Source organism: Leptodactylus fuscus, chromosome 9 (assembly GCF_031893055.1).
Source record: "Leptodactylus fuscus isolate aLepFus1 chromosome 9, aLepFus1.hap2, whole genome shotgun sequence".
Lineage (NCBI taxonomy): Eukaryota > Metazoa > Chordata > Amphibia > Anura > Leptodactylidae > Leptodactylus > Leptodactylus fuscus.
The window spans coordinates 33,964,169-33,991,760 of NC_134273.1; the positions used below are offsets into that span (position 1 = coordinate 33,964,169).

Genomic DNA, 27,592 nt, shown 5'->3' on the forward strand with positions numbered 1-27,592 from the left:
AGGTAACATCTCTGCAACAGAGACACTGATCGGGAAGCAGAAAAAAGTGTTTTATTTCCATGCTCCCCATTTATCCCGATTTCAGACAATTATAACACATTTGTAGGTGCTCATTTGCTATTAATGTCTTATAGATTTCGGTTCCACTTGTGTTACCTGTACCCATGTCTAAGATTGGAAACCACTGATTCCCCCCCCCCCCCCCCAATCTTACCAGATAAGTGATTGCAGTGAATGGGAGCTGATAGACAACTGTTCTGTCTTTCTAGGCACCCTGTTTTCACCTGTGGGTCCTTGCAGGCTTTTGTGGCCTCTTCTGTCCTCTTTCAGCTTCTTCTACTACATCATGTTCCCCAGGATCATCACTGATGCCTGTGATTGGACCTCAGTAGTCACATGGGGTGCAACAACCATGAAAGTGCCATGACATTGGCACATTACAAGTAACCAGGGAGGCTCAATAGCAGGTAGTGACCACAGAGTGTGTAATATTGGAGAAGACAAGAGAAGAGACCTGAAGAGGCTGAAAGAGTTCATACGTATGCCAGAAAAAAAGACCAGAGATCCAGTAGAAATCAGGAGTAGAAGTGTTTTTGGGACCTTTGCTTATTATATTATAACATTTTCTATAGTTATGACACCTGCTTTTACCATTGTCACAATGTCTTTATTTAAACATTTTTCAATGTTTTTCAGCTCAACTCCTCATCATATAATCTGGCGTGGATCTGCAACCATATACAGAGGATTTTTTAATCATCTTTGTAACCCTAGTGAAGTAAAAGGCAGCCGCGAAACTGCTGTCCACGTGGACTGGTGCTGAAATTTCTCGTCTGGGTACCAGGCACTGCCATTCTAAGCCACGAGACATGGCAACAAATGGAACTAAAGTCGCAGATGGACAAATTTCTACTGAGGTCAGCGAAGCACCAATCACAAATGATAAGCCCAAGACCTTAGTTGTAAAGGTGCAGAAGAAGAGAACAGAAGATCCCGAGAGAGATACATGGAAAGGAAAATTTGATTTCCTTATGTCCTGTGTGGGTTATGCAATTGGCTTAGGAAATGTATGGAGATTTCCATATCTTTGTGGAAAGAATGGAGGAGGTAAGATGTTCTTATGTGTTTATTAACAACATAGCATTTTGTGGATTCTGGGAACAAAATTGATACTTCATTCCACTCTTGGGTTTTAAAGGGTTTTCCATAGAGTTCAATTCTGTTGACCTTTTCTTAGGATAGGTCATTAATATCAGGGGTCCAACATATGGCACCCCCACTGATTAGCTGTTTAAAGGGGGATGAGGGCCTCTTTCTTGAATACAAAGCATAGAACTGTATATTATGTAGCTTCTGTACTTGGTATAGCAGCTCAGTCTCATTGACCTGAAATAAACTGAACTGCAAATGTGTCACGTGAAGGCCTATGAAGAAGTGGTGACAACCCAAGGACAGCAGCACCTTCAAAGGGTTGTCAGGTGTCAAACCTCCATCAATCTTTAGGGTTAATATGGATTTCTTAAGCTAATTTAGTTTGATTTTTGTGTTAGAATTAATGTATTATTGCATTTAAGAGTTTCCTTTGCATGTCCACATACAATGCTGTATTAAACATTGCTGTTTTTTGCCAATATGTATGTAATGTATATCACCTGCAGTCATGTCACCTGCACCTACTGACATCCTTGCTGACCCTTGCTGGTATCTCTCTCCTGAATGATGATACAGTAGAGCTGGGGCCGGCTAACTAATGAGCATTAGTTGTGATGGAAGTGGTCATTGGCAGTGGCGGGGTGTGGCAGTGAGTGTTTAAGAAAATTCTCCAAGCTTGCTAACTACTCCAAGCTCCTATGACTCCCTGGCCCTTCTGTGCACCAGTGTCGCTCTGACTTAGGTGTTCGCACCTGAGAAGGTGTCCAAGGAGAGGTATGGTAAGGACTTAGAAACTGTGCTTACTGCTATAGTGTGAGCACCATATTGTGTGGGACCTCAGGGACTATACTATGGGGGGTACTATACAAATTTTAGACCTCAGGACATTACACTATGTGAAGGCACTTAGGAGGCACTATAGCGTGTGGGCAACTCCCAATGTGCTCCTTACCACCATGATTGATTCACATTCCCTACAACAATATACTCCCCATATACCCTCACGATATGACCTTCCTACTCCCCTGAAACATACCTGTCTGGAAAATCCTGCATATGACTCACAGTACCTCAGAGAAAATCTTTCATCTACAAAGCAATAGTGATGCAGAGAGTTTTATGGTGATGGTGAGGAGACCCTCTCTAAAGATGGAGCCATGAAGGCCATAGATCATGCATTATGAATTACCATGGGTTTAGGAGAAAAATACTAGTGACCTGAATGTTGTTACTGGTAGTTTGCTGCAAATAATGCTTATCGCCATCCTAATACTGATCCCTTGGGGTCTAACCAATGATCTACCACAAACTGCATGGAAAGAATTCCTAAATCCCACATAGGACACACTGTAATAGGAAATATTGGGCTGTACTGATGTCAATAAAGCACTAGAAGTGAGACAGCTCCAGAAACCTCTGCCTTGGTCTCTCCTCTTTATGACACCTCTGTGAGCTGCTGTGACCTCTATAGTGACATCATTGCTTTTGATTATTTTCCATTATGGTAGTTTTGGCTAATTGTGAGAATTTCTTTCTGTCTTCTAAAATCTTTAGCATTCACCTGGTCAACTGTAAGTGTCACTTAATTTTTTGAGTAAAGAAATGAAATGATATAATAGGTCTTGGCATACAGCGTAAAATGCAAAAAAATATGATGGCACATAATATAGCGTAGGTAATAGAAAATTGTGAGATTGCTATGTGTGATGGTTTTTAACAAAAAGGATAACATAGAAGATTGTGTTCAGTTATTATGAAGGATCTACCAGGGGTGAACCATGGGTTTCTGCTAACTGAGGCAGACGTCAGAAAGCTGCCCCCTCCCCGGAGGAGGGGGCCAAGCGGAAGGGGGCGGGGCCAAGCGGAAGGGGGCGGGGCCGAGCGGAGACGAGCGTCTTTAGCAGGCATGGAGAGGACCTACTCTCTGCCTGAGCGTGAGGGGCGGCCGCTGGAGCAGCGCTGCTCCAGCGGCCTCCCCAATCCACCGCACAGTAACGTTGACCCTAAGCCAGCCCAGGACAGCTTGTCCTGGACTGGCTTAGGTCAACAAAAATGCCGCCCTCCCTGGGGCCCTGGCATAGCGCCGCCTGAAGCAGTCGCTTCAGGTCGCCTCATGGGAGGTGCAGCGCTGGGTTCTACAGGCAGATTCACCGGAAAGAGGTCCTGACGGATGTCGGAATATTGTGATCCAAATAAAAACGTAACTTAAAATTTTAGACTTTTCTGTACAGTATTAAAACATAACAATGATTAGAATAATTTAGAATCATATTAGGCCACAGAATAAAATTAGCATTAGAGATGAGCGAGTAGTATTCGATCGAATACATCCCATGCATAGTTATTGGTGTACTTGGTCAAATAACACGCAGTAAATGCGGGAAATATTTGATCCCCCTCCAACCTTCCCTGGCACCTTTCTTTTAACACCAATATCTATGGAGGGGAGGTATTAGATCGAATATACTCGCTCATCTCTAATTAGCATGTCATTTTAATGCACAGGGAACACTAGAAAGGCAATACCTTACCTCCAAAAATGGCACATATATGGTATGAAATATTAAATGGTGTCATTATTAGAAACTACAACTTGCTCCAGAAAAATGATGTCCTAATACAGCTATGTCAATAGAAAGATTAAACAATGTGTGGCTTTTGGAAGGCAGGAAAGTAAAAAATGTCTGTAAATGGAAAATGGCTGCTGTGGGAAAAGGTAAAAGGGGTTGTCCAGGAATGTTTAAGTGCAGGGAGTGTGATGACATAAAAAAAAATAGCAAATAAGCTGAGTTCACATGGGGTACCCGCCTCAGAATCCAGCTCCAAAAAAATGCCTCCCGTTGACTTCAATGGGAGCTGTTCACTTCTTTTTTCCAGTAGCAGTTTATTGCTTGTGGAAAAAAGAAGCAAGTTGCCCTATCTTGTTGGTCGTATTTGCTGCGGTGTCCGTGGCGTGACACTCCCACCTGACTAGGCCTAGTTTGGGCCTAATCCGGAGTGGAATGCCACGACTGGATGCTAGTGCACTGCACCGGTATCCACTCGTGGCTAGCCATGTTTTGGACTGGATTCTGAGGCGGCCTCTGCGTCAAAATCCGAACCAAAAAACCCAATGTGAACTCAGCCTTACTCATCTAAAAATCCCCCATCTCTCCAGTTCCACCACAGTATTGGTCCCCAGTTGACTGTGTTCTTTGCTGCAGTGATCACGTTATATACATTCACATGACTGTACCAGCCAATCACTGAGCAGTCTTGTGACATACTATACTGTACATGCAGGTAACCGGGTTGAAATCATTGATTGACTATAGTGGTCATGTGGACGTACAGCACATCATCACTGCAACAAATGAAAGAAAGACTGTCTGGAACAACTCAAATGGTGACAGAGGGACTTAGGGGATTTGACTGGTGAGTGATATAAATATTTATATATTTTTTTATTTAACCATTTGCCCTACTTTTATACATTTTATTGTTAAAATAATGGCCAACCGCTTTAACAGGAACCCACCAAGAGATTGACCTCATGTAATCTCGCTCAGTCAATCAATCAAGTCAACCACTTAACATAAAAGAAAAAAACATTCTTGCAGAAAATCCTATTGACATTTTTTAGATGTCCTAAATTAAGGTGGCCTTTCCTGGTGATAGACCGACTCTAATATAGTGTAATAAATTTTAGTCGGAAATGTTAGGTTCAAGCTGTCACTTGCCAGCATTATCAGATATTCAATCAGAATAAGAACATCGCCCGGTGCTAATTACACAACAGCTCTTAAGTACAGTGCTTAATCTTCAAGCTGAGAGGATTAGCAGAAAAACTCACTTCTCCGCAAAATGTCACCTTTATTTTACCAAAATATCAAGCATTATCAAATAGAGGAAATTTAGTATTTTAACTATTACTAGCCAAGTGTTAGAGAATTGCTAGATGACAATTCCCCAGTAGCTGCTGGAGAACCCTGGAGGAAGGGGCACGAGAGACAGTGAGCCCTAAGCTGAAGCCCCCCACTGTCCCTTTCTCTTACCAATCCCTATCCTATATAATAGGCGACAACTTGGAGACGATCCCTTCCTATATATGTGACACACAAAACGCAGACAAGACAAAAAACAACAAAGGGAGGTCAGCTAGCCAGGGTTCGGTAACAGTCGAGCAATGCAGTGCCAAATCGAAGTCCAAAAGAATAGTCAATAGGAAAAGCCAAGGTCAGGATTAAGAATACATGAAAAATAACAGCAAGAAAAAGCCAGCAAGCACGAGGCAATAACAGGTACCAGTGTGAATGTGTGCCAAGACAAAATAGAGGAGGATGAACCTGCTCTGGACCTGACAGGAAAGCAGGCTGTCAATCACAGGGTGTTATGGTCAGCAGGGTTTATTAAAAAAACAACTAAAATGAAAACCCTACGGAGCCCTCTGGGCTATGACTGCTAAAAATCTGGTGTGAACAGTGACTGACAGTTGATGTCACTGCCAGCTAAATTAAATGACCAGGTGTGCTCTGTTGCAATTCACAGAGCCCTTTGCAGTCAGAGCAGCCGCACAAATAAACAAACTGGCTAGCCTGAACTCCAGGACTAGCCAGAGACCAAGTAAACCCTGTGTGTAGTAGTTCCACCCAACCACCCAGGCAACTACTGCCAAGCCCACTCCCAGTCACCCTGTCTGAGAAGTTACGCTAGCTGACCCTACTGAGTTACACCACATGCATACAAGGCAGCATGCTGCCTGACTACCAGTGGCATTGCTATCTCAGGGGCAATTTACTAACTAGGGCAATGTTTACAGGCTGGAACCCATACATACAAACACACACATCAATTCAGGTTTCAGAATGCGATCATAGAGCGCCGGGCATCCAGACCAGCCCCCTTATATAGGCAAGGGGTGGTCACCAGCAAATAGCCCAGCTGCCCAATCCGAGCGTCTATTGGTCGACTCCTATGTCGATCACCCAGTCGACCACGCCCAGCTGCTGCAAGGCAGATTAACCCTTGCAACCCTGGACTGTGCAGAGGAACTGACAGAGACGCCCAGATCATGGCCGCAGTTACTGCACAATCCTAACACAGGGCAAAACCAAATTTAACTACTTCATGGACAGAGGCAGAAAAGGGCAGAAGACGGGTGTGGTGCAAATTCAATTAAAGAACTAGAGCCGTGTTCACACAGTGCAACCAAAAACTCTAAGCAAGGAACTAAACTGCACACTCCTCCTGCACCGCCTCATGCAAGCAGAGGGTGGCGCAGTGACCTGAACAGGCAGAGATGTTACACCAAGGCATTTGATTCAGTTGAATGGCCTTATTTGCTGGAGGTACTACAACACTTTGGCTTTGAGGACAACTTTATAAAATGGGTCTCCATTATTTGTAATGTTCCTTGTGCCAAGGTACTAGTGTAGTACTTTAGCTGCCATTTTCATTCCGATCACTGAAAGAGAACAGATTGAGATCAGTTGCTATGAAAGCCAAAGACTAAAGGGCTGATAATTTGCAATGCATTAGAATTGCAACGCATTGTATTAATTATCAAACCCCTTGCAGTTCAAGACCCCTAGGGGTCTAATAAATAAAGTAAAAACATATTTTAAACAAATAGGATATTTAAAAATTCAAATCACTCCCCCTTCTCTAAAACACATAGAAAAGTTCTAAAATAATGTGAAATACATATAAATTATGTGTCCCTTTGTCCAAAGACAGCCACTCAACAAACTTATAATAGTTTTTTTCATATGGCAAAAAGAAATATATGTGGCTGTTTACGTGAAAAGGGCCCAGATCGTCGATTTAATTTGTCACTTTAATTCTAACGAAATCTGCACCAAAAGTGTACAAATTCTTAAAAGTCTCAACAAATTTGTAAACTTGACATATTTTTAAATAAAATTTTTGCATAAAACAAAATTGTGATTTTTTTTTACCCAAATGTTTTGGACTATTTTCTCTATAATTAGTATCGACGATCTGGGCCCTTTTCACGTAAACAGCCACATATAAAAAAGTTGCCAGTATATGATGACTCCAAGCAACTTTTTTCAGGGTTAATAAGTAAAACTATATAAACTTAGTATCCCCTCAATCGTACTGATCCATAGAATACAGGTGACATATGATTTTGGCTGCACAGTAAATGCTGTAAAAACAAAACTCATAAGAAAGTCGCACAAACACAGTTTTTCTCCAAATCCACCCCAATCTGAATTTTATCTCCAGTTTCCCAATGCATAGTATGGAATAATAAAGAATAGAATTATAAAGTACAATTTGTCCCGCATTTGGCTGAATGGAAAAATAAAAAAGTTTGGGGATTTTAAAGGTGGGGAGTCAAAATGAAAAATCGCAACATCTCTGCAGCAGAAAGGTGGTAAAGATTAGTAACCAAGAAGATTCATACACATAAACACTATCTGGTAAAAAAAAAAAAAAAAAGTATTAAGGCTAAGACCCCACATGGCAAAGTGCAGCAAAAAAATGCTGTAGAAAAAAAACGTGGCAGAAATGCATTGTGTTTTTTTCATTGCGATTTTGTAGTTTTCATCTTTCTAACTCTGTTAACCTATACTAGCGTTTCCACAGGTATTATTGACAGCATTAAATTTTTTTCTTCTTAGATATTCCACCATCAACTGGGAGTGGTATTATTGAAATGTGTAAGTTTGTGTGCAGGTCTATGGCCATGACTGAACAGCATGGCTGGTGCATGGGCGGCACACGGATGTTATCCATGTGTCGCCTTTTCACCTGCTGTGCTTCCGTTGCCCTATTTATTCAATAAATCGTGGTCACAGAAGCACGGCTACAAAAGCGGACAGGAAGGGGACCCATCCTAAGTTTTGCTTCCCGGACTGTCACACCGCACACTGATCATTGTAATGCAAGGTTATGTGCAAGGGACCTCAGGAATGAATAGGTTAGTGTGCTATCTGTGGAAAACCTGGAAAGCACATTGGCCTAGCACACAATGAGTAGAAACCAGCGTAATTCAGCCATGAAGTACAGACAGACCAAGTAAAGTTACAAAGCATGGGAGCACAGTGCTGAGGCTCATAGTGCACAAAAACTCCAACAGTTACGCTGGTTCTCCATTGATAAACATTGTATGGCAGGAACTTCATGGCCTGTACTTCCATGGCCAAACAGCTGCATGCAAGCCTTACATCACCAAGCACAACATTAACTGTTGTTTGGAATTATGTAAAGGATGCCCCCACTGGGCTCAGTAGAAATGTGTTTTATTAAGTGACAAATCTTTATCTGGTAGTAGAGATGGACAAACCTCTCAAGCTTTGTTTTGCTTCAGGTTTAGGTGGTTTGGGCCCAAGATTAGTTTCAGGTTGAAGCATTTTGGTACAAAGCACAGCTTAAATAGGCTTAAAAGGGTGTAACACTGCTCCTATGAACCTTTCTATAAAGCATAGTGTAGAACACTGTCAGGACTCCAAGGAACCTATCTATAAAACATAGTGTAGAACACTGTCAAGACTCCAAGGAACCTATCTATAAAACATAGTGTAGAACACTGTCAGGGCTCCTAGGAACCTATCTATAAAATATAGTGTGTACCTATCTATAAAACAGTGTATAACATGGTCAGGGTTCCTAGGAACCTATCTATAAAACATAGTGTAGAACACTGTCAGGGCTCCTAGGAACCTATCTATTAAACATAGTGTAGAACACTGTCAGGGTTCCTAGGAACCTATCTATTAAACATAGTGTATAACACTGTCAGGGCTCCTAGGAACCTATCTATTAAACATAGTGTAGAACACTGTCAGGACTCCAAGGAACCTATCTATAAAACATAGTGTAGAACACTGTCAAGACTCCAAGGAACCTATCTATAAAACATAGTGTAGAACACTGTCAGGGCTCCTAGGAACCTATCTATAAAATATAGTGTGTACCTATCTATAAAACAGTGTATAACATGGTCAGGGTTCCTAGGAACCTATCTATAAAACATAGTGTAGAACACTGTCAGGGCTCCTAGGAACCTATCTATTAAACATAGTGTAGAACACTGTCAGGGTTCCTAGGAACCTATCTATTAAACATAGTGTATAACACTGTCAGGGCTCCTAGGAACCTATCTATTAAACATAGTGTATAACACTGTCAGGGCTCCTAGGAACCTATCTATTAAACATAGTGTATAACATGGTCAGGGCTCCTACGAACCTATCTATTAAACATAGTGTATAACATGGTCAGGGTTCCTAGGAACCTATCTATTAAACATAGTGTATAACACTGTCAGGGCTCCTAGGAACCTATCTATAAAACATAGTGTAGAACACTGTCAGGGTTCCTAGGATCTTATCTATAAAGCATAGTGTATAACACTGTCAGGGCTCCTAGGAACCTATCTATAAAACATAGTGTATAACACTGTCAGGGCTCCTAGTAACCTATCTATTAAACATAGTGTATAACACTGTCAGGGCTCCTAGGAACCTATCTATAAAACATAGTGTATAACACTGTCAGGGCTCCTAGGAACCTATCTATAAAACATAGTGTAGAATACTGTCAGGGCTCCTACGAACCTATCTATTAAACATAGTGTATAACATGGTCAGGGCTCCTACGAACCTATCTATTAAACATAGTGTATAACATGGTCAGGGTTCCTAGGAACCTATCTATTAAACATAGTGTATAACACTGTCAGGGCTCCTAGGAACCTATCTATAAAACATAGTGTAGAACACTGTCAGGGTTCCTAGGAACTTATCTATAAAGCATAGTGTATAACACTGTCAGGGCTCCTAGGAACTTATCTATAAAGCATAGTGTATAACACTGTCAGGGCTCCTAGGAACCTATCTATAAAACATAGTGTATAACACTGTCAGGGCTCCTAGGAACCTGTCTATAAAATATAGTGTAGAACACTGTCAGGGCTCCTAGGAACCTATCTATAAAACATAGTGTAGAATACTGTCAGGGTTCCTAGGAACTTATCTATAAAGCATAGTGTATAACACTGTCAGGGCTCCTAGGAACCTATCTATAAAACATAGTGTATAACACTGTCAGGGCTCCTAGGAACCTGTCTATAAAATATAGTGTAGAACACTGTCAGGGCTCCTAGGAACCAATCTATAAAACATAGTGTATAACACTGTCAGGGCTCCTAGTAACCTATCTATTAAACATAGTGTATAACACTGTCAGGGCTCCTAGTAACCTATCTATAAAACATAGTGTATAACACTGTCAGGGCTCCTAGGAACCTGTCTATAAAATATAGTGTAGAACACTGTCAGGGCTCCTAGGAACCTATCTATAAAACATAGTGTAGAATACTGTCAGGGCTCCTAGGAACCTATGTATAAAACATAATGTAGAACACTATCAGGGCTCCTAGTAACCTATCTATAAAAAATAGTGTATAACACTGTCAGGGCTCCTACGAACCTATCTATTAAACATAGTGTAGAACACTGTCAGGACTCCAAGGAACCTATCTATAAAACATAGTGTAGAACACTGTCAAGACTCCAAGGAACCTATCTATAAAACATAGTGTAGAACACTGTCAGGGCTCCTAGGAACCTATCTATAAAATATAGTGTGTACCTATCTATAAAACAGTGTATAACATGGTCAGGGTTCCTAGGAACCTATCTATAAAACATAGTGTAGAACACTGTCAGGGCTCCTAGGAACCTATCTATTAAACATAGTGTAGAACACTGTCAGGGTTCCTAGGAACCTATCTATTAAACATAGTGTATAACACTGTCAGGGCTCCTAGGAACCTATCTATTAAACATAGTGTATAACACTGTCAGGGCTCCTAGGAACCTGTCTATAAAATATAGTGTAGAACACTGTCAGGGCTCCTAGGAACCTATCTATAAAACATAGTGTAGAACACTGTCAGGGTTCCTAGGAACTTATCTATAAAGCATAGTGTATAACACTGTCAGGGCTCCTAGGAACCTATCTATAAAACATAGTGTATAACACTGTCAGGGCTCCTAGGAACCTGTCTATAAAATATAGTGTAGAACACTGTCAGGGCTCCTAGGAACCAATCTATAAAACATAGTGTATAACACTGTCAGGGCTCCTAGTAACCTATCTATTAAACATAGTGTATAACACTGTCAGGGCTCCTAGTAACCTATCTATAAAACATAGTGTATAACACTGTCAGGGCTCCTAGGAACCTGTCTATAAAATATAGTGTAGAACACTGTCAGGGCTCCTAGGAACCTATCTATAAAACATAGTGTAGAATACTGTCAGGGCTCCTAGGAACCTATGTATAAAACATAATGTAGAACACTATCAGGGCTCCTAGTAACCTATCTGTAAAAAATAGTGTATAACACTGTCAGGGCTCCTACGAACCTATCTATTAAACATAGTGTATAACATGGTCAGGGTTCCTAGGAACCTATCTATTAAACATAGTGTATAACACTGTCAGGGCTCCTAGGAACCTATCTATAAAACATAGTGTAGAACACTGTCAGGGTTCCTAGGAACTTATCTATAAAACATAGTGTAGAACACTGTCAGGGCTCCTAGGAACCTATCTATAAAACATAGTGTATAACACTGTCAGGGCTGCTAGGAACCTATCTATAAAACATAGTGTAGAATACTGTCAGGGTTCCTAGGAACTTATCTATAAAGCATAGTGTATAACACTGTCAGGGCTCCTAGGAACCTATCTATAAAACATAGTGTAGAACACTGTCAGGGCTCCTAGGAACCTGTCTATAAAATATAGTGTAGAACACTGTCAGGGCTCCTAGGAACCTGTCTATAAAACATAGTGTATAACACTGTCAGGGCTCCTAGTAACCCATCTATTAAACATAGTGTAGAACACTGTTAGGGCTCCTAGGAACCTATCTATTAAACATAGTGTAGAACACTGTCTTTGCTCCTAGGAACTTATCTATCCACAGCCTTTGTTATGTCAAAGTGAAGTATACTGTATGTCTATGTCTATGTCTATGTCTTATCTATCCACAGCCTTTGTTATGTCAAAGTGAAGTATACTGTATGTCTATGTCTAAAAATGAATGCAAACTCAGAGTCTAACCATACAATGCGCTTACATTCACTTTTGCTCATTTAACATTTGAAATGCTCCAATTATTACCTTTTTCCAGGAAAGTTGTTAGCCATTGGTTTTTTAGACACTCATAGCAGTCATATTGAAATAAGCAATGGTTTTAGTGAAAAATCAGCCCGTTTTGATTACTTGCTAGTGCTATAGGCTCGTATTTATGTGGGAGACAAGTGTGACTGGTTACAAAGTGATGTAGAAATGGCTTTTCAAAAAAGAAAAAAATGATCCTGTGATGGGAGAAGAAATGGATTCAAAATATATATTTTATCTTTTTTTTTGGGGGGGGGGGGTTGTAGCACCAACAGTATGGTGTAGTGGTATAGTGTTAACTGTGACGGTATGGGTGACAACATGGCACGGAATAATGTGATGAACCAGACCACAGGACATGTCTGAGTGAGTGGTGGCAGTGGTGGTCGCTGTGGCACCATAAGCAGCAGTACAGCATGAAATGATATGATAGACAAGACCACAGGACATGTCTGGCTGAGCGCTGACAGTGGTGGTAGCGATGAAAACACGAGTGGCAGTACAGCAAGGAATAATATGAAGAACCAGGCCACAGGATATGTCTGGCTGAGTGGTGGCAGTGAAGGTCGCTGTGGCAACATGAGTGGCAGTATGGCATGGCATAATACCAGGTCACAGGATATGTCTGGCTGAGTGACGGCAACTGTGGAGACATGAGTGGCAGTATAGTATGGAATGATATGATGGACAAGGCTACAGCACATGTATGGAGTGGTGACAGTACCGTCTGGCACACAGAGCACAGAGATTCTCCTTCACTCCTCTCTATGATTTCTGACTACATTTGGCTAAATTTTGTTCTAGCTCTGCTACTCCGAAGACTCTCCAGCTCTAGTTTAATCTTTGCTGCACTAAGTGCTGAAGAAAGTGGATTAATTGCTTTGTAAATGCGTTGTGTTCCAGCCCACGTCACCTTATATACTGTAAATGATAGCAGTACTGTAAGGATATGTTTACACGGTGGAAAATGGATTCAGTGCACCAGAGCATTCCGCTCCGGAATAAGCCCAAATGAATGGTCCTAACCAGGAGGGAGTCTCACGCCGTGGATGCTGCGACTGACTCAGCAACAGAATCCACAGCAAGAAAGGGCATCTCGCTTCTTTTTTCCACTATTAGCTAGCAGAAAAAAGAAGCGACCGGCTCCCTTTGAAGTCAATGGTAGCCATTTTTGAAGGTGGATTTTGAGGCAGAATCTGTGTCAAAATCCGCTACTAAAAATCTTTGTGTGAACTAGCCCTAAGCTGTCAACCTACCAATAACTATTGGCTGAGAGACTGTGAGGTGATGTCAGGTGATACCAGAACATCCCAGTGACTCCCAGATACATGTGTCTTCTATGTATTTTCACTGCCTTCTACATGTTATGGCAGCCATATTAGTTCATCTCAAAACAAATCGCCATTTCATCAGATTAGTTAAAACCGAACAATTTGAATATTTGGGTCGAACCTGACTCAGAACAAATCAGTTCCTGCATCTCTACCTGGCAGTCTGATAAATGAGTTTGGACTTGACAAATACCAGGAGGAGGTCACCTGCCTGACTACATTGTGCTAACTGTACAGTTTGGTAGAGATCAGATAATGTTATAGGGTTGTTTTCAGGGGATGCCCAAAGCCCCTTAGTTCCAGTGAAGGCACATTTTGTACAATTGTATGTTTCTAGCTTTGTGGAAACAGTTTGGCGAAGGACCTTTTCTGTTCCAGCATGAATGTGCTTCAGTGAACAAAGTAAAGACTTGATACGGAGAGTCTGGTGTGGAAGAAGGTGACCAACACACACAGAGGCTTCACCTCAACCCCACTGAAAGCCTTTGGGATGAACTTTTGATCATATAGTGTGGGTGAAGACCTGAGACCATTTTCTATTATACAAGCCATTGAAATTCATTAGTGACAATTTAATAAACTATTGTACACAGGGATGTAGCCATAGGTGGTGCAGACGCTACTGGGTCGTGAACCCTAAGGGGCCACAAACGTTCCGCTGCCACATAAGATATATTTCTATTCTAAATGCCAGAATTCTAAATTACAGATTTGCATTGGAGCCCAGGAGCCATAAGTTACATCTCTGATTGTTCATTATTCTTTTATCATTGTTTTATATAACCAACTTCAACCCTGGACAGAAAGTGGAGTCTCTCAAAAATGTATTTGTATGGACTTTGAACACAGTAACAATAGCCATTTTGAAAAATCTAGTAAAAAACAACCCAAGTCCATTCCGTGCTCCTACTGAATCCACGGATGGATGAAGGAAATAAAGACACCAATCTACAGTAATCATCTACGTCTATGCCGAAAATGACTTTGGTTTGTGATAATAGTAGTTATGTGAATACTACATTGAGTTAAGATAATAAAGCCCATCATAATAAGGCCATATATATAGCTATATATATATATATATATATATATATATATATATATATATATATGAAAAGGGAGCAAAAAGACATGTCAAAATTATGTGTTATTTTAGAGAAAGTGACTTCAAGTCCATCATTTAATACATAAAATGATTATCTTTATCGTAATACTAACAATGGTCTCAAAGGGTCTTTTGCCTCCTAATCTTCCTGACATACAGTATTTTAATGGGAAAAATGGCACAAAATCACAAATGAATGTGCTGTAGCCACTTCCCCCCATAGATACATTTTACATTACTATAGTCTTTGTACACTCAGTGAAAAATAAATTACGGCTCCAATAAGATGTTGGAGTTGAATGAAACTTGCTATGGTGAACGGGATGATGGCAAATGTAAATGGTTACATTAGTAGAATGAAAGGAGAAGTTTATTGGAGAAGACTGTACAACTGAAGGGAGGCTTTAGTGCCCTGTCGGTCCACCTCTATTCTGGATACAAAAGTATATACAGTATGTTTGTGCATGGAGACATATAGGTTCTGTAGGGTATCTTGTGACACATTTGCCCACAGATGTTGCAGCTGGGCCTTTAGATCTTGTACCCTTGTAGGTTGGCAAAGTTGGTTGTCCCAGCTGGTGCTATAAATGCTCAATTGGCAATAAATCTAGTGACTGGGCAAGCCAAGGAAATGTTGCAGTCTGGCAGTCAGTCCTGAGAAACCCTTGCTCTGTGTGAAAAATCCTAATGAAAAAGGCCAGTTGGAAGCCCTGCCTAGAGAGGCAACATATGTGACTGTATGATTTTGTGCACACATCACTGAGCTGTTAGTGTTACTGTGTATTACCTCTGTACTGTGACATCACTGCCTTTATTATCCCTGTACTGTAACATAACTGTTTATTATGCCATTTGCTGTGACATCACTGTGTGTATGATAACTACAGTATACTATGACATCACTGTGATTATTGTCTCTGTACTGTGACATCCCTATGTGCAATTTCTTTGTACTGTGACATGACTGTACCTGTTTGCATTATCCATCTGTTTTCTGGTAATTACCCTTTTTTTCTGAAGTGGTCATGCATTGTGACATCACTATGTGTATTATGCTTATTCTGTAACTTCACTGTACATATTATTCCAGTACCATGACATCACTGTGTGCATTCTCCATGCCCTTGACAGACAAAAATATTCACAAGCATTTTAATCCTTATGTTCTGAATTTGCTGAAAAAAGTTGTTAAGTGTGGTGTTACTATTGTTGGTTACATATTATGGTGCTTAGCACTACCTTGGCTACTTGTTATGCCACTGAGTCGGTATTTATAATGCAGATTATACAATAGCTTGCCTTGCACAGAATACTAATAAAGTACTGAAGTCAATATAAAGTTCCATGTCACAGTTACTTAAAAGGGTATTCTCAAGTCACCTGTTCACCATCTTGCAGTCTTTAGGTCTGTGTTACATACAGAAGTAACATACTCCCTGTATCAGCCCTTATCAGCAAAATTCACTTAGCTGACTGATAACCGGAAGAGGGAGATAAACAGCTCAGATAAACACTCAGCTCCCCCTCCCTCCTGAGAGCAGGGAGCTACTTCAGTTGTCCTGGGTGGAGAGATAAGACCATCCCCAGGTCCTTGGTTATGGAAACGCAGTGTACAATGAAGTGAAGAATCTCAGATAGCAGCCAAACAAAGCAGTTTTGCTGAAGCAATGTATTTAGGAAAAGTCTTAACTCCACATAAGCTAGCAGCATAGATAGGATCCTTGAGATGGGACAACCCCTTTAATATTCTAAGCTTCAGCTCTGCCATCTTAATTGGACCTTCCAGATACCTGTTGGTATTGAAAGATAATCTGAGTGTAAATCTTGTGAATTCTTTCCAGCATATACATATCTTCTTAAGAGGTAAAGGTAAAGCATGGAATATTCCTCAATATTCCTTAACCCCAAGTCAAATCCAGTAGGAATTCAATGAATCTATTACACGAACGGTGACACAAACAGGGACATGTGTGGTGATCTTAAGGCAAGATATTTAATTTAATGTCTAAGTCATATGGAATTCCCTTAAACCCAAGGGAATTGTGAAATATAAGAGAAATGTAGAGAAGTATCTGGATATTCTTAGATATTTGGTGCTTTAGTTGAAACAATGTAGCTCTGTAAATTTGGGTCTCTGGGTCTGATCATCAAAGCACAAATATATTATGTGCGAAATGTGATGAACAATTTATATACATTCAATCTTTAATTTTGTGTAATTATAATTTGCTACACGACTGGTTGTTATAAATCCAAAAAGACTTAGATGTATTATACATTATTATTTGTCAATACAATGCCATAAACTTTCAGTAACCACTCTTATAAGTGGTGCGCCACTGTTATGGGCCTAGCTTATAGATACTGTAGAAGTGTAGAACTTTTTAACCCCTTACCACTGGAACGATTTTTTTTTTTTAGTTTTTTACTTCTGCCTGCCAAAAGCCATACATTTTTACATTTTCCATACATAGCCATATGAGGGATTGTTTTTTGCATTAAAAAATTGTGCTTTATAATAGTCCATATTGCGTGAAAAAAAAAATCAGGTGGGGTGGAATCAGAAAAAAATATATAATTGCACCATTTTCTTATCTGGTTTTTTTTCAAGATATTTTACCATAGGTAATTGGTTATGGTGAATATACAGGGTTACAGATATCATCGTTGTAGAATGTTAATTCAGTGGTTGCAAAAAACAAATGGTCAAATTGGTCAATGTCAATTTTTTCTAAGCTTCCTTTGGCTTGCCTTGGGTTTACAAATACAATGGTTCAATCTATCTCTCTCCACCATCTATGTAGTTGTAGTTATAGGAATTAAACTTCCCATCAGAAAACTTCATTTACTTTACAAAATGCTCCCATTGTTAGAATTCATCTTCCTGTGGGCCAAAAATGTGTATATCCTGGACAACCCCTTTTAATTTCACTTACCTTTTAACAAATTCAGCATAAATCAATAGTACAAGCAAATATAAGAAATTTTGTAACGTACGATATCAGAGAAATATGCTGTTTTCTCCAGTTATCAGGCTTGTTTCTTTCTCCCCTCTCATTCTGCTTAATCCATGTTACTAAAGCAAGATGAACTGCAGCTCACATGTGTGTCATAACACTGCTTTATATAGAAGTCTATGGGGAAAGGGGTGACAAGGAACTCAATTAGAAAGAGAAGAAACACAGGTACACAAAAAGCTGGAGCTAAATAGTAAATATCTCTTTTACCAAAAATCTCCTTAAGACTAAGGACCCACGGGCAGTATCCGCAGCACTAAAGCGCTGCAGGAAGAACCGCTGTGTGAACGCATCGCGGTTCTTTCTGCAGCGCTTTTAAGAGAAAGTTCACAGAGTTTTCCTCTGCGGACTTTCTCTTAGCATTATATATACGGGAAAGCTGCCAGCGTTTCTGTAGATATAATTGACATGCTGCGATTTGCAAAGCCGCAACGGCTTTGCAAATCGCAGCATGTCCGCGCTGCGATCTTTTCCGCAAAGTGGGGATGGGAATTGCATGAATCCCATCCACTTTGCCTGCACTGTTCAATGCTGCGATTTTTCCCGCAGTGTCAGCGCTGCAGGAAAATTGCGGCGTTTACATCCCGTGGGGCCCCGGCCTAAAGCCTCATTGTGAATGTGGCACCAGTGCAATGCATTACTGCTTCATTCACTTCCATGGGGCTGCAGGTGCTGCCGGAGATTACAGTCCCAGCAACCCCATGGTCATGCAAGAGCACTGGTAGTCCATTCATAAGGAGGAATTAGGGGGACTCTCAGTCCCTTGTCCTCCTGATCATTGAGGGATCGGCAATTGGCCCCCCAGCAATCAAATACTTATTCCCTATCCTTTGGCTAGGGGATAAGTGTCCATAACGGCACAACCCCTTTAAGGTCAGAATGACTTGTAATAACTGTAATAACCTTACTGTATATACCTGTATGTAGATTAATGACTCATTATTCTTCTTGTCTATCATGGATGTGCCATGTTGTAGACCTCTGTGGATTATTAGATGTTTTATTGTATTATTTAATACATTTTAGGAGATCCTATGGTTTGTGAATTTTGTAAAATATGTAATATTCCATTGCGCAAAATTTGTATTTTGCACAATGTACAAGAGTAATGTTCCAATAAAAACTGCTTCTTCTAGGCAATTGTACAGTAACAGTAGATGAGTATTTGATGTACAGATGTGTTCACACTTACCTTTGTGGCTGTTTTGAGATATGCCAATTTAAGTGCAATAAGGTAACAAGATTAGAAAAAAATTTACTTCTGTAAGTGAAGCAAGTGGTGTTTTTTAATGATTTTTTTTGCTATTGCTTTAAGGATGTACACATCTTTAACACAAGAGAAAATGTTGTGTCTAACCTATGTATTTGAAATCTGTTTGCCGACCTCTACTGACTTCTGTATATATTTGTCTCTTGTGAATGGATGGAGTCTGTCTTGTGTAATGAGCCAACCTCCCTTCTAACAGTAGGCAGTCTTCCACAGACTGAGTCAGTAAGGCCCTTCCACCTCCTCCTCCCCTCCCACAGCAAATCTTACACAACAAAGGGAAATATGCCGCCGTCGCTTTCACCTCCTGCAGAGGTCCTCAATCTTTTATTCCTTATGAGCCACATTCACACTCATAGATTGTAAGCTCTTGCGAGCAGGGCCCTCAGTCCCATTGTGTGAAATGACTTTCTTTGTAATGTATTTTCCTGTCTGTATTTGAACCCCACAAATTGTACAGCGCTGCGGAATATGTTGGCGCTATATAAATAAAAATTTTTATTATTATTATTATTTATTATTATTACTCAAGTATGACTGATGGTTAGAAACACATTCAAGTAAATGTGAACCTATTACACTTTCAGAAACCCCAAATCACAAAATATCATAATGCAACGAAATATTTCAGTTAGAAACTTGACGCAATGGTATTACATCAGAAAGCTGACATTTTTGGGGGGATAAAATATTTCGTTAAAGGGGAAGTGTCACCAGAACTCAGTATATACACCCAGCCTTGCAGATACATAAGTCATTAAGGGGCAACATTGTGGCTCAGTGGTTTGCACTGCAGTCTTGTAGTGCTGGAGTCCTGGATTTGAATCTCGCCGTGAGCAACACCTGTACAGAGTTTGTATGTTCTCCCCATGTTTGCGTGGATTTTCTCCCATACTACAAAGACATACTGATAGGGAAAAATGTACATTGTGATCTCTATATGGGGCTCACAATCTACATAAAAAAAGATACATAAGTCATGGACACCTAATTGAAACAGTGTTTCCCCTTGTGAAGCAGTGCCTTGGTTGCTGACATATCACTGTTTTTGCCAATATGCAAATGAGCTCTTTGAAGCAATGAGAGCATTGCTACTCACCTCTTTGGGGCAATGCTGTCCAAAGAACTAATTTGCATATTGACAAAAACAGCGATATCTCAGCAACCAAGGCACTGATTCACTGCAGGCAGGGTTCATAAGCTTGGTTCTGGTGACAGGCTCCAATATTAGTTATGTGGATAACAATCTGTTTAGGATGTATACGGTGATATCAGAAGGCGATTCTAGAGGGGCTGACAAATCACACGTGGCTTCCAAGCCATTGGCTAAGGACCACTGTCCTAAGGATGTTGGAAAGTGAGGTAGATAAGGTATATAGCACTGCTTCATACATATTCACCAGTATGACTTGTGCAGATATATCTCTAATTTCTTACTTTGGTACATGGTACCAGTACACCACTGTTTTAACATAGATTGTAAGCCCTTGCCAGCAGGGCCCCCTACCTCACTGTACCAGTCGGTCATTGTTAGTATTATATCTACCTGTATATTTTGTGTATTGTGTATAAACCCCCCAAATATAAAGCATCATTGTGGCTCAGTTAATGGGTCGGGCTGGCTCATTAATGGTGCAATATAAATAAATAATAATAATAATAACATGGTTGCAAATCTATTAGTGACATTTTGTGAAGTCTGTTTTGTACTTTGAAAACCAAGCTGTACTGCGCTACTACAGGGGTGTTCATGAGCTGATGTTAGGTGTATACATTATCTGGTATTCAAGGTTCAGCAACTAGTGATAAGATAAAACATAGGTCTGCATTACTAAGCCATTAATACACTGATCATACTGTATACACTTACACCGCCAAAGGTTGCACATAGCATTTACTAACAGTATTGTAAGTTGATCAGAATTTCATTTTACAGAAGAAAAACTCGAACTGTATTGTGCAGGCATGGAAAAATTCTTTCAGAAATAGAAGTTTTAATAGATTATTTTTTTTCAATTAACAAAATACAAAGTCAATGAACAAAAGAGAAATCTAAATCCCATCAATATTTGGTGTGTCCTTCACCCTTTGGAGGAGGATTCCTGGAGTGAATATGGCCGCCTAAGAGCCTGGATTTCAACATTATCCAATCTGCCTGGGATTACATGAAGAGACAGAAGAATTGGAGCAAGCCTACATCCACAGAAGATCTGTGCTTAGTTCTCCAAGATGGAAGGAACAACCACCCCAGTTCTGCCAAAAACTGTCTGTAAGTATAGAGAAGAATTGATGGAATCACAGGACGGTCACCAAATTCAGATGAGGCTTAGATTTCTCTTTTGTTGAAAAAGTAAACTATTAATAGTTCTATGTCATAAAGCGTTTTTACTTTCCAACATTTTTCCACCAGAAACATTTTCACAGCATTTTATCTATGTCTGTCTAAACATGTGCAACACAGTACATCTGATCATTGTGGAATATAATTTAATTAAAGAGGGGCTCTAACCGTTTCAGGCGGCGCTATGCCGGGGCCCCGGGGGAGGGCGGCATTTTTGCTGACCTAAGCCAGTCCAGGACAAGCTGTCCTAGACTGACTTAGTGTCACCGTCTCGGCAGCCCGACACGGGAAGCGAGCAGTGGATTGGGGCAGCCCTGTGGACGCAGCGCTGCTCCAGCAGCCGCCCCTCATGCTTAGCAGAGAGCAGGTCCTCTCCCTGCCTGCTCTCTGCCTGCTAACGACGCTCGGCGGTGCCCCCTCTACTTGGCCCCATCCCTCCGTTCGGCCCCGCCTCCTCTGCTCTGCCACCTCCAGGGGGCGGCTTTCTGACATCCGCCTCAGGCGGCACAAACCCTAGGTTCACCCCTGGCTCTAACCCATTATATTGGTGGTCAAAGCTCGATCTAGATTTAAAAAACTGTAATATTCTGTTTTAATGTCACACTTTTCTTGAGCCCTTCCCCTCTTCCCCAATAAACATGCACTCTTGGCCTGACCAGTCATGCATGGGTTCCCATTGGGGAGAGTATAAGCCTCTGGTGACATATTATCTTTCTAGAGACCAAAATGATTGGGCATGTTTAAATTCAACTGCCTGATCCTTCTTTCCCCCAACATCTTCTGTGTGGGGAGATTTAGAATACCCTGACACATATTACATCAAGAGACAGCAACCTTTGAAATCTGTGAAACTACAACTCCCAGCGTGTTCCATTTTCTCCTATGAGAGTTACAAAAAAAGAAAAGTATGACTGGAAGTTGTAGTTTCCCAACAGCTGAAGTGACACAGTTTGCTTGTCCCTGCATTAGATGGTCAGTGGATCCCACCAAAGATGATGTTTGGCCAACATTCATTTGATATGTCACCAGAACTCACCATGTCAAACCAAACCTACAGATTGATAGATTAGGGGGACCTAAATTAAATGGTATTTTCCAATTATGAATTGGTGCTTCCATTGCCGAGCGATTGCTGTTTTCGGTAATATGTAATAGCACATTAAAGCAACGAGTACGTTGCCTCTTACTTCATTGGATTTGCATATTGATTAAATAAAAGTCAATATCTTGACAACAGAGGTAGTGATTTACAAGGGGAAAACACTGTTTGATTCAGATGACCCTAACCTATCTACCCTGTTTCCCCTGAAAATAAGACATCCCCCAAAAGTAAGGCATGGGGGGGAGGTTTTGTTAAATTGCCTAATATAAGGCACCCCCGAAAATAAGACATCCCCAAAACACTGCAGCCAGCAGAACACTGTGCACGATATTCCGTGTGCACAGGTATGCCGGCTGCTGCCTCTGCTGTGATACCACTGTTCCTGCTGCTGTAAGATGAGCTGGGAAAGCATCGTATGCTGCGGGGAGTCCACTCTCCCAGCTCATCCCACAGCAGCCGGAACAGTGGTATCACAGCAGAGGAGGCAGCCAGCTTTCCTGTGCACACGGAGCACAGCGTTCAGCCGGCTGCAATGTCCACTAAGTGAGGCTCTCCGGCACAACCGCCGGAAGCCTCGCTAATCTCTGCTAAGCCCCGCCAACCACTTCCACCACCGTGACCAACAGCAGCACCAGCGCTGCTATGAAGATGGGGAAGGTAACTAGCATACCTCCACACCACCACCTCTTGCACCACCTACAACCGGCAGTCACTCCGTTAAGTGCCGGCATGACTGCCGATTGTCCCCCGCTCCATAAGACATCCCCCGAAAATAAGACAGGTCATATATTTTGGAAGATAATTTAATATAAGACACTGTCTTATTTTCGGGGAAACAGGGTATGTGCAGGGCTGGGTTATGGTGACAGATTCCCTTTAAGTGTGATATTAGACAAATCTAATACATTGCTCATAGCCGTTCATATATTAACAATGGAATACTTCTTTTCTTCCAGGGGCATTTCTTATTCCATATTTCTTAACCCTGATTTTTGCGGGGGTCCCACTTTTCCTTTTGGAATGTTCCTTGGGGCAATACACATCTATCGGAGGTCTTGGAGTTTGGAGGCTTGCTCCAATGTTTAAAGGTATTTATTGCACATTTATCAATATATAAATATTGTCAACCAAATGATTTGTGGTTATTGTTCTGCTCATTTCTTGTACCACTGACTATAAATATATAAAATATCCTTGTCTTGACTTACAGTATACATACTTTCTTAACACCTATAGTAAACATTATTGGTATATAGTATTATATCCATAATCTGGTTGTGAAATGTGAGATTAGAAAAACATGGCTGCTTTCTTCCAAAATCATTGCCACTCATGTGCACAGGTTGCGAGCCCCATTGACTTCAACTCTACTGTCAGACATGTTTTTCTAACCGCTTTCAACTTTTAGGAGATTTTTGGTGATTATACCCATTCTATTTAAACCTGACTATAATAATCCAAGAATATTGTTATTAATAATTTGATAAATTCATAAATTAATTTACCGTTTTGCCTGCAGGTGTCGGACTTGCTGCCGCTGTTCTGTCTTTCTGGTTAAATATTTACTACATTGTTATCATAGCCTGGGCTATATATTATCTATATAACTCATTCACAACTGTAAGTATTTCTCTATACATTTACATGCTAGCTCACGTAACAGATATTGTTTTCTCTGTGTATCCAATCGCCCGGTTAGTTATGTCTTTAGACCCTTCCACTTTTTTTTAGATCGTGTTACTGTATAGTGTGACTATGTTGTAACCGGCTTCATCACCAACTCTTGATAACTTTTGGGTACGCCCAAACACAAAACTTTTGGGGTTTGTCACTCACAAAACACTATTATGCTCTGGGGTCTTGTCAAGTCCAGAGTAGAGGCCCAGGGTAGGTAAGGGAAATGAGAACACTTGGGTGTCTGGCATCTTTTCAGGCTTTTTATGGCCTCCGGCTGATGTTACGTATCCCAGGGCCATTGCTAAGGCCGTAGTCGTCACATGGGGTGCGCTAAGCATCACAACATTTAGATGCTCACCCAATACAACCACCGAGACCCAGTCACAGGTCTCAGTGGAGAACCATAAGCGCATTACATTAGATGGAGACTGGAAGAGGCCTGAAGAGGATGTCGGACATTGCAAGATAAGATAAGATAATCCTTTAATAGTCCCACCATGGGTAAATTTCAGATGCAGCATAGATGCCCAGGAATGATGAGGCAAGTTGACTATAAGTGTTTGTTATTTTGCCTTCCCTCCCCTGGGACTCCATTTATTATACTATGAGATTTGATGAGGCCCTAGAGTATAACAAATACACCTCTGGCTCCATTCAAACAAGTTTAGTATGAAATGAACCAGATGACCAAACCTCAAATATTTGTGAAACAAATCTTCTGAGGGTCGCCCATCTCTAGTTGTGATCTTGTGCAAAAATCAAATAAAATCCAGTTTTCCACCCATTATTATACACTCAATATACTTTGCGGATAAAGCAACATTAGACATTTAGACATGACAAAAATATTTGCTAACTTATTGATTAGGAAAAACTAAAACTGTGCTGTGTAAAGTGTTTGGCCACTTTATTCTGTACTTAGTTGAGGCAGATTTGGCAACGGCTACAGTCTCCAATCTTCTTGATGCCACAAAGTTCCCACCTGGATTTGGGGATTTTCTGACACTCTTCTTGCTCTGTCAGGATGGATGGGCATCATTGATAGACATTTTCAGATCTTTCCAGAGATATCTAACTGGGTTCAAGTCAGGTCTCTTGCTTGGCCACTCAGTGGCATTCATTGAGTTGTCCCTAAGCCATTCTTGTGTTAGGAGTATTGTCTTGTTCAAAGTTGAACCATTGTCCCAGTTTGAAGTCCAGAGCACTCTGGATCAGGTTTTCATTAGAAATATCTCTGTATTTTGTTCCATGGAGCCTTCTATTAACCCTGACCAGTCTCATTGTTCCTGCTGCAAAAAAATACCCACATAGCATGACGCTGCCATCACCATGGGTGGTATTGGGAAAGTGATGAGCAGGGCCTGGATTCCCCAAGACATGATGTTTAGAATTGAGGCCAAAACATTAAATTTTGGTTACATATGGTTACATATGGTTCCTCGCTGTGTCCAATAGAAGCTTTATTATAAACTCCAGATAGGAGTGCCATGTTGTTGTTTTTTTTACTGAGGAGGAACATTCTTAAGTAAATAAATACTACTGCTAAATATAGAAATAATAAGTATAATAATTAATTATATATTATTATTATTAGTAGTAGTAGTATTTTTTAATAACAATAATGAAGATATTAATCAATGATACTTCTACTAATAATATTAATGATGATAATTAATGATACTTCTACTACTAATTATAAAATAAATAATGATTAGAATAATTAATGATACTACTAGAGATGAGCGAACAGTGTTCTATCGAACTCATGTTCGATCGGATATTAGGCTGTTCGGCATGTTCGAATCGAATCGAACACCGCGTGGTAAAGTGCGCCATTACTCGATTCCCCTCCCACCTTCCCTGGCGCCTTTTTTGCTCCAATAACAGCGCAGGGTAGGTGGGACAGGAACTACGACACCGGTGACGTTGAAAAAAGTAGGCAAAACCCATTGGCTGCCGAAAACATGTGACCTCTAATTTAAAAGAACAGCGACGCCCAGCTTCGCGTCATTCTGAGCTTGCAATTCACCGAGGACGGAGGTTTCCGTCCAGCTAGCTAGGGCTTAGATTCTGGGTAGGCAGGGACAGGCTAGGATAGGAAGGAGAAGACAACCACAACAGCTCTTATAAGAGATAAATTCCAGGGAGAAGCTTGTCAGTGTAACGTGGCACTGACGGGCTCAATCGCCGCAACCCAGCTTTCCCAGGATCCTGAATGGAATACACTGTCAGTGTATTCCCGTATACCCGATATATACCCCGATACCCGTTCCAACGGTGTGCCCCCCCACCTTCACCCCAGAAATACCCTGCAAGTCCCCTAGCAATAGAATTGGGGCTATATACACCCACAATTTTTACTACTGGTATACAGTGCCATTGTCTGACTGGGAATTCAAAGAATATATTGGGAATACAAATACCCTCATTTCTTGCTACTGCCATATAGTGCCAGTGTCTGACTGGGAATTCAAAGAATATATTGGGGTTACGTGCACCCACAATTTTTACTACTGGTATACAGTGCCATTGTCTGACTGGGAATTCAAAGAATATATTGGGAATACAAATACCCTCATTTCTTGCTACTGCCATATAGTGCCAGTGTCTGACTGGGAATTCAAAGAATATATTGGGGTTACGTGCACCCACAATTTTTACTACTGGTATACAGTGCCATTGTCTGACTGGGAATTCAAAGAATATATTGGGAATACAAATACCCTCATTTCTTGCTACTGCCATATAGTGCCAGTGTCTGACTGGTAATTCAAAGAATATATTGGGGTTACGTGCACCCACAATTTTTACTACTGGTATACAGTGCCATTGTCTGACTGGGAATTCAAAGAATATATTGGGGTTATAAATACCCTCATTTCTTGCTACTGCCATATAGTGCCAGTTTCTGACTGGTAATTCAAAGAATATATTGGGGTTACGTGCACCCACAATTTTTACTACTGGTATACAGTGCCATTGTCTGACTGGGAATTCAAAGAATATATTGGGGTTATAAATACCCTCATTTCTTGCTACTGCCATATAGTGCCAGTGTCTGACTGGGAATTCAAAGAATATATTGGGGTTACGTGCACCCACAATTTTTACTACTGGTATACAGTGCCATTGTCTGACTGGGAATTCAAAGAATATATTGGGGTTATAAATACCCTCATTTCTTGCTACTGCCATATAGTGCCAGTTTCTGACTGGTAATTCAAAGAATATATTGGGGTTACGTGCACCCACAATTTTTACTACTGGTATACAGTGCCATTGTCTGACTGGGAATTCAAAGAGTATATTGGGAATACAAATACCCTCATTTCTTGCTACTGCCATATAGTGCCAGTTTCTGACTGGGAATTCAAAGAATATATTGGGGTTACGTGCACCCACAATTTTTACTACTGGTATACAGTGCCATTGTCTGACTGGGAATTCAAAGAGTATA

At 40.7% G+C, this 27,592-nt stretch overlaps 1 protein-coding gene across 1 annotated transcript in view; it reads left to right on the plus strand.

Moving 5' to 3' along the window:
- SLC6A1 (solute carrier family 6 member 1) overlaps positions 1–27,592 on the plus strand; it is a 150,097-nt gene that overhangs the window by 66,974 nt on the left and 55,531 nt on the right. The window contains exons 2-4 of the mRNA XM_075287611.1: positions 697–1,107; positions 23,415–23,546; positions 23,978–24,078. Of these exons, the coding sequence (XP_075143712.1) occupies positions 870–1,107; positions 23,415–23,546; positions 23,978–24,078 (471 nt within the window). The 5' untranslated portion in view covers positions 697–869. The remainder of the gene's footprint in view (positions 1–696; positions 1,108–23,414; positions 23,547–23,977; positions 24,079–27,592) is intronic.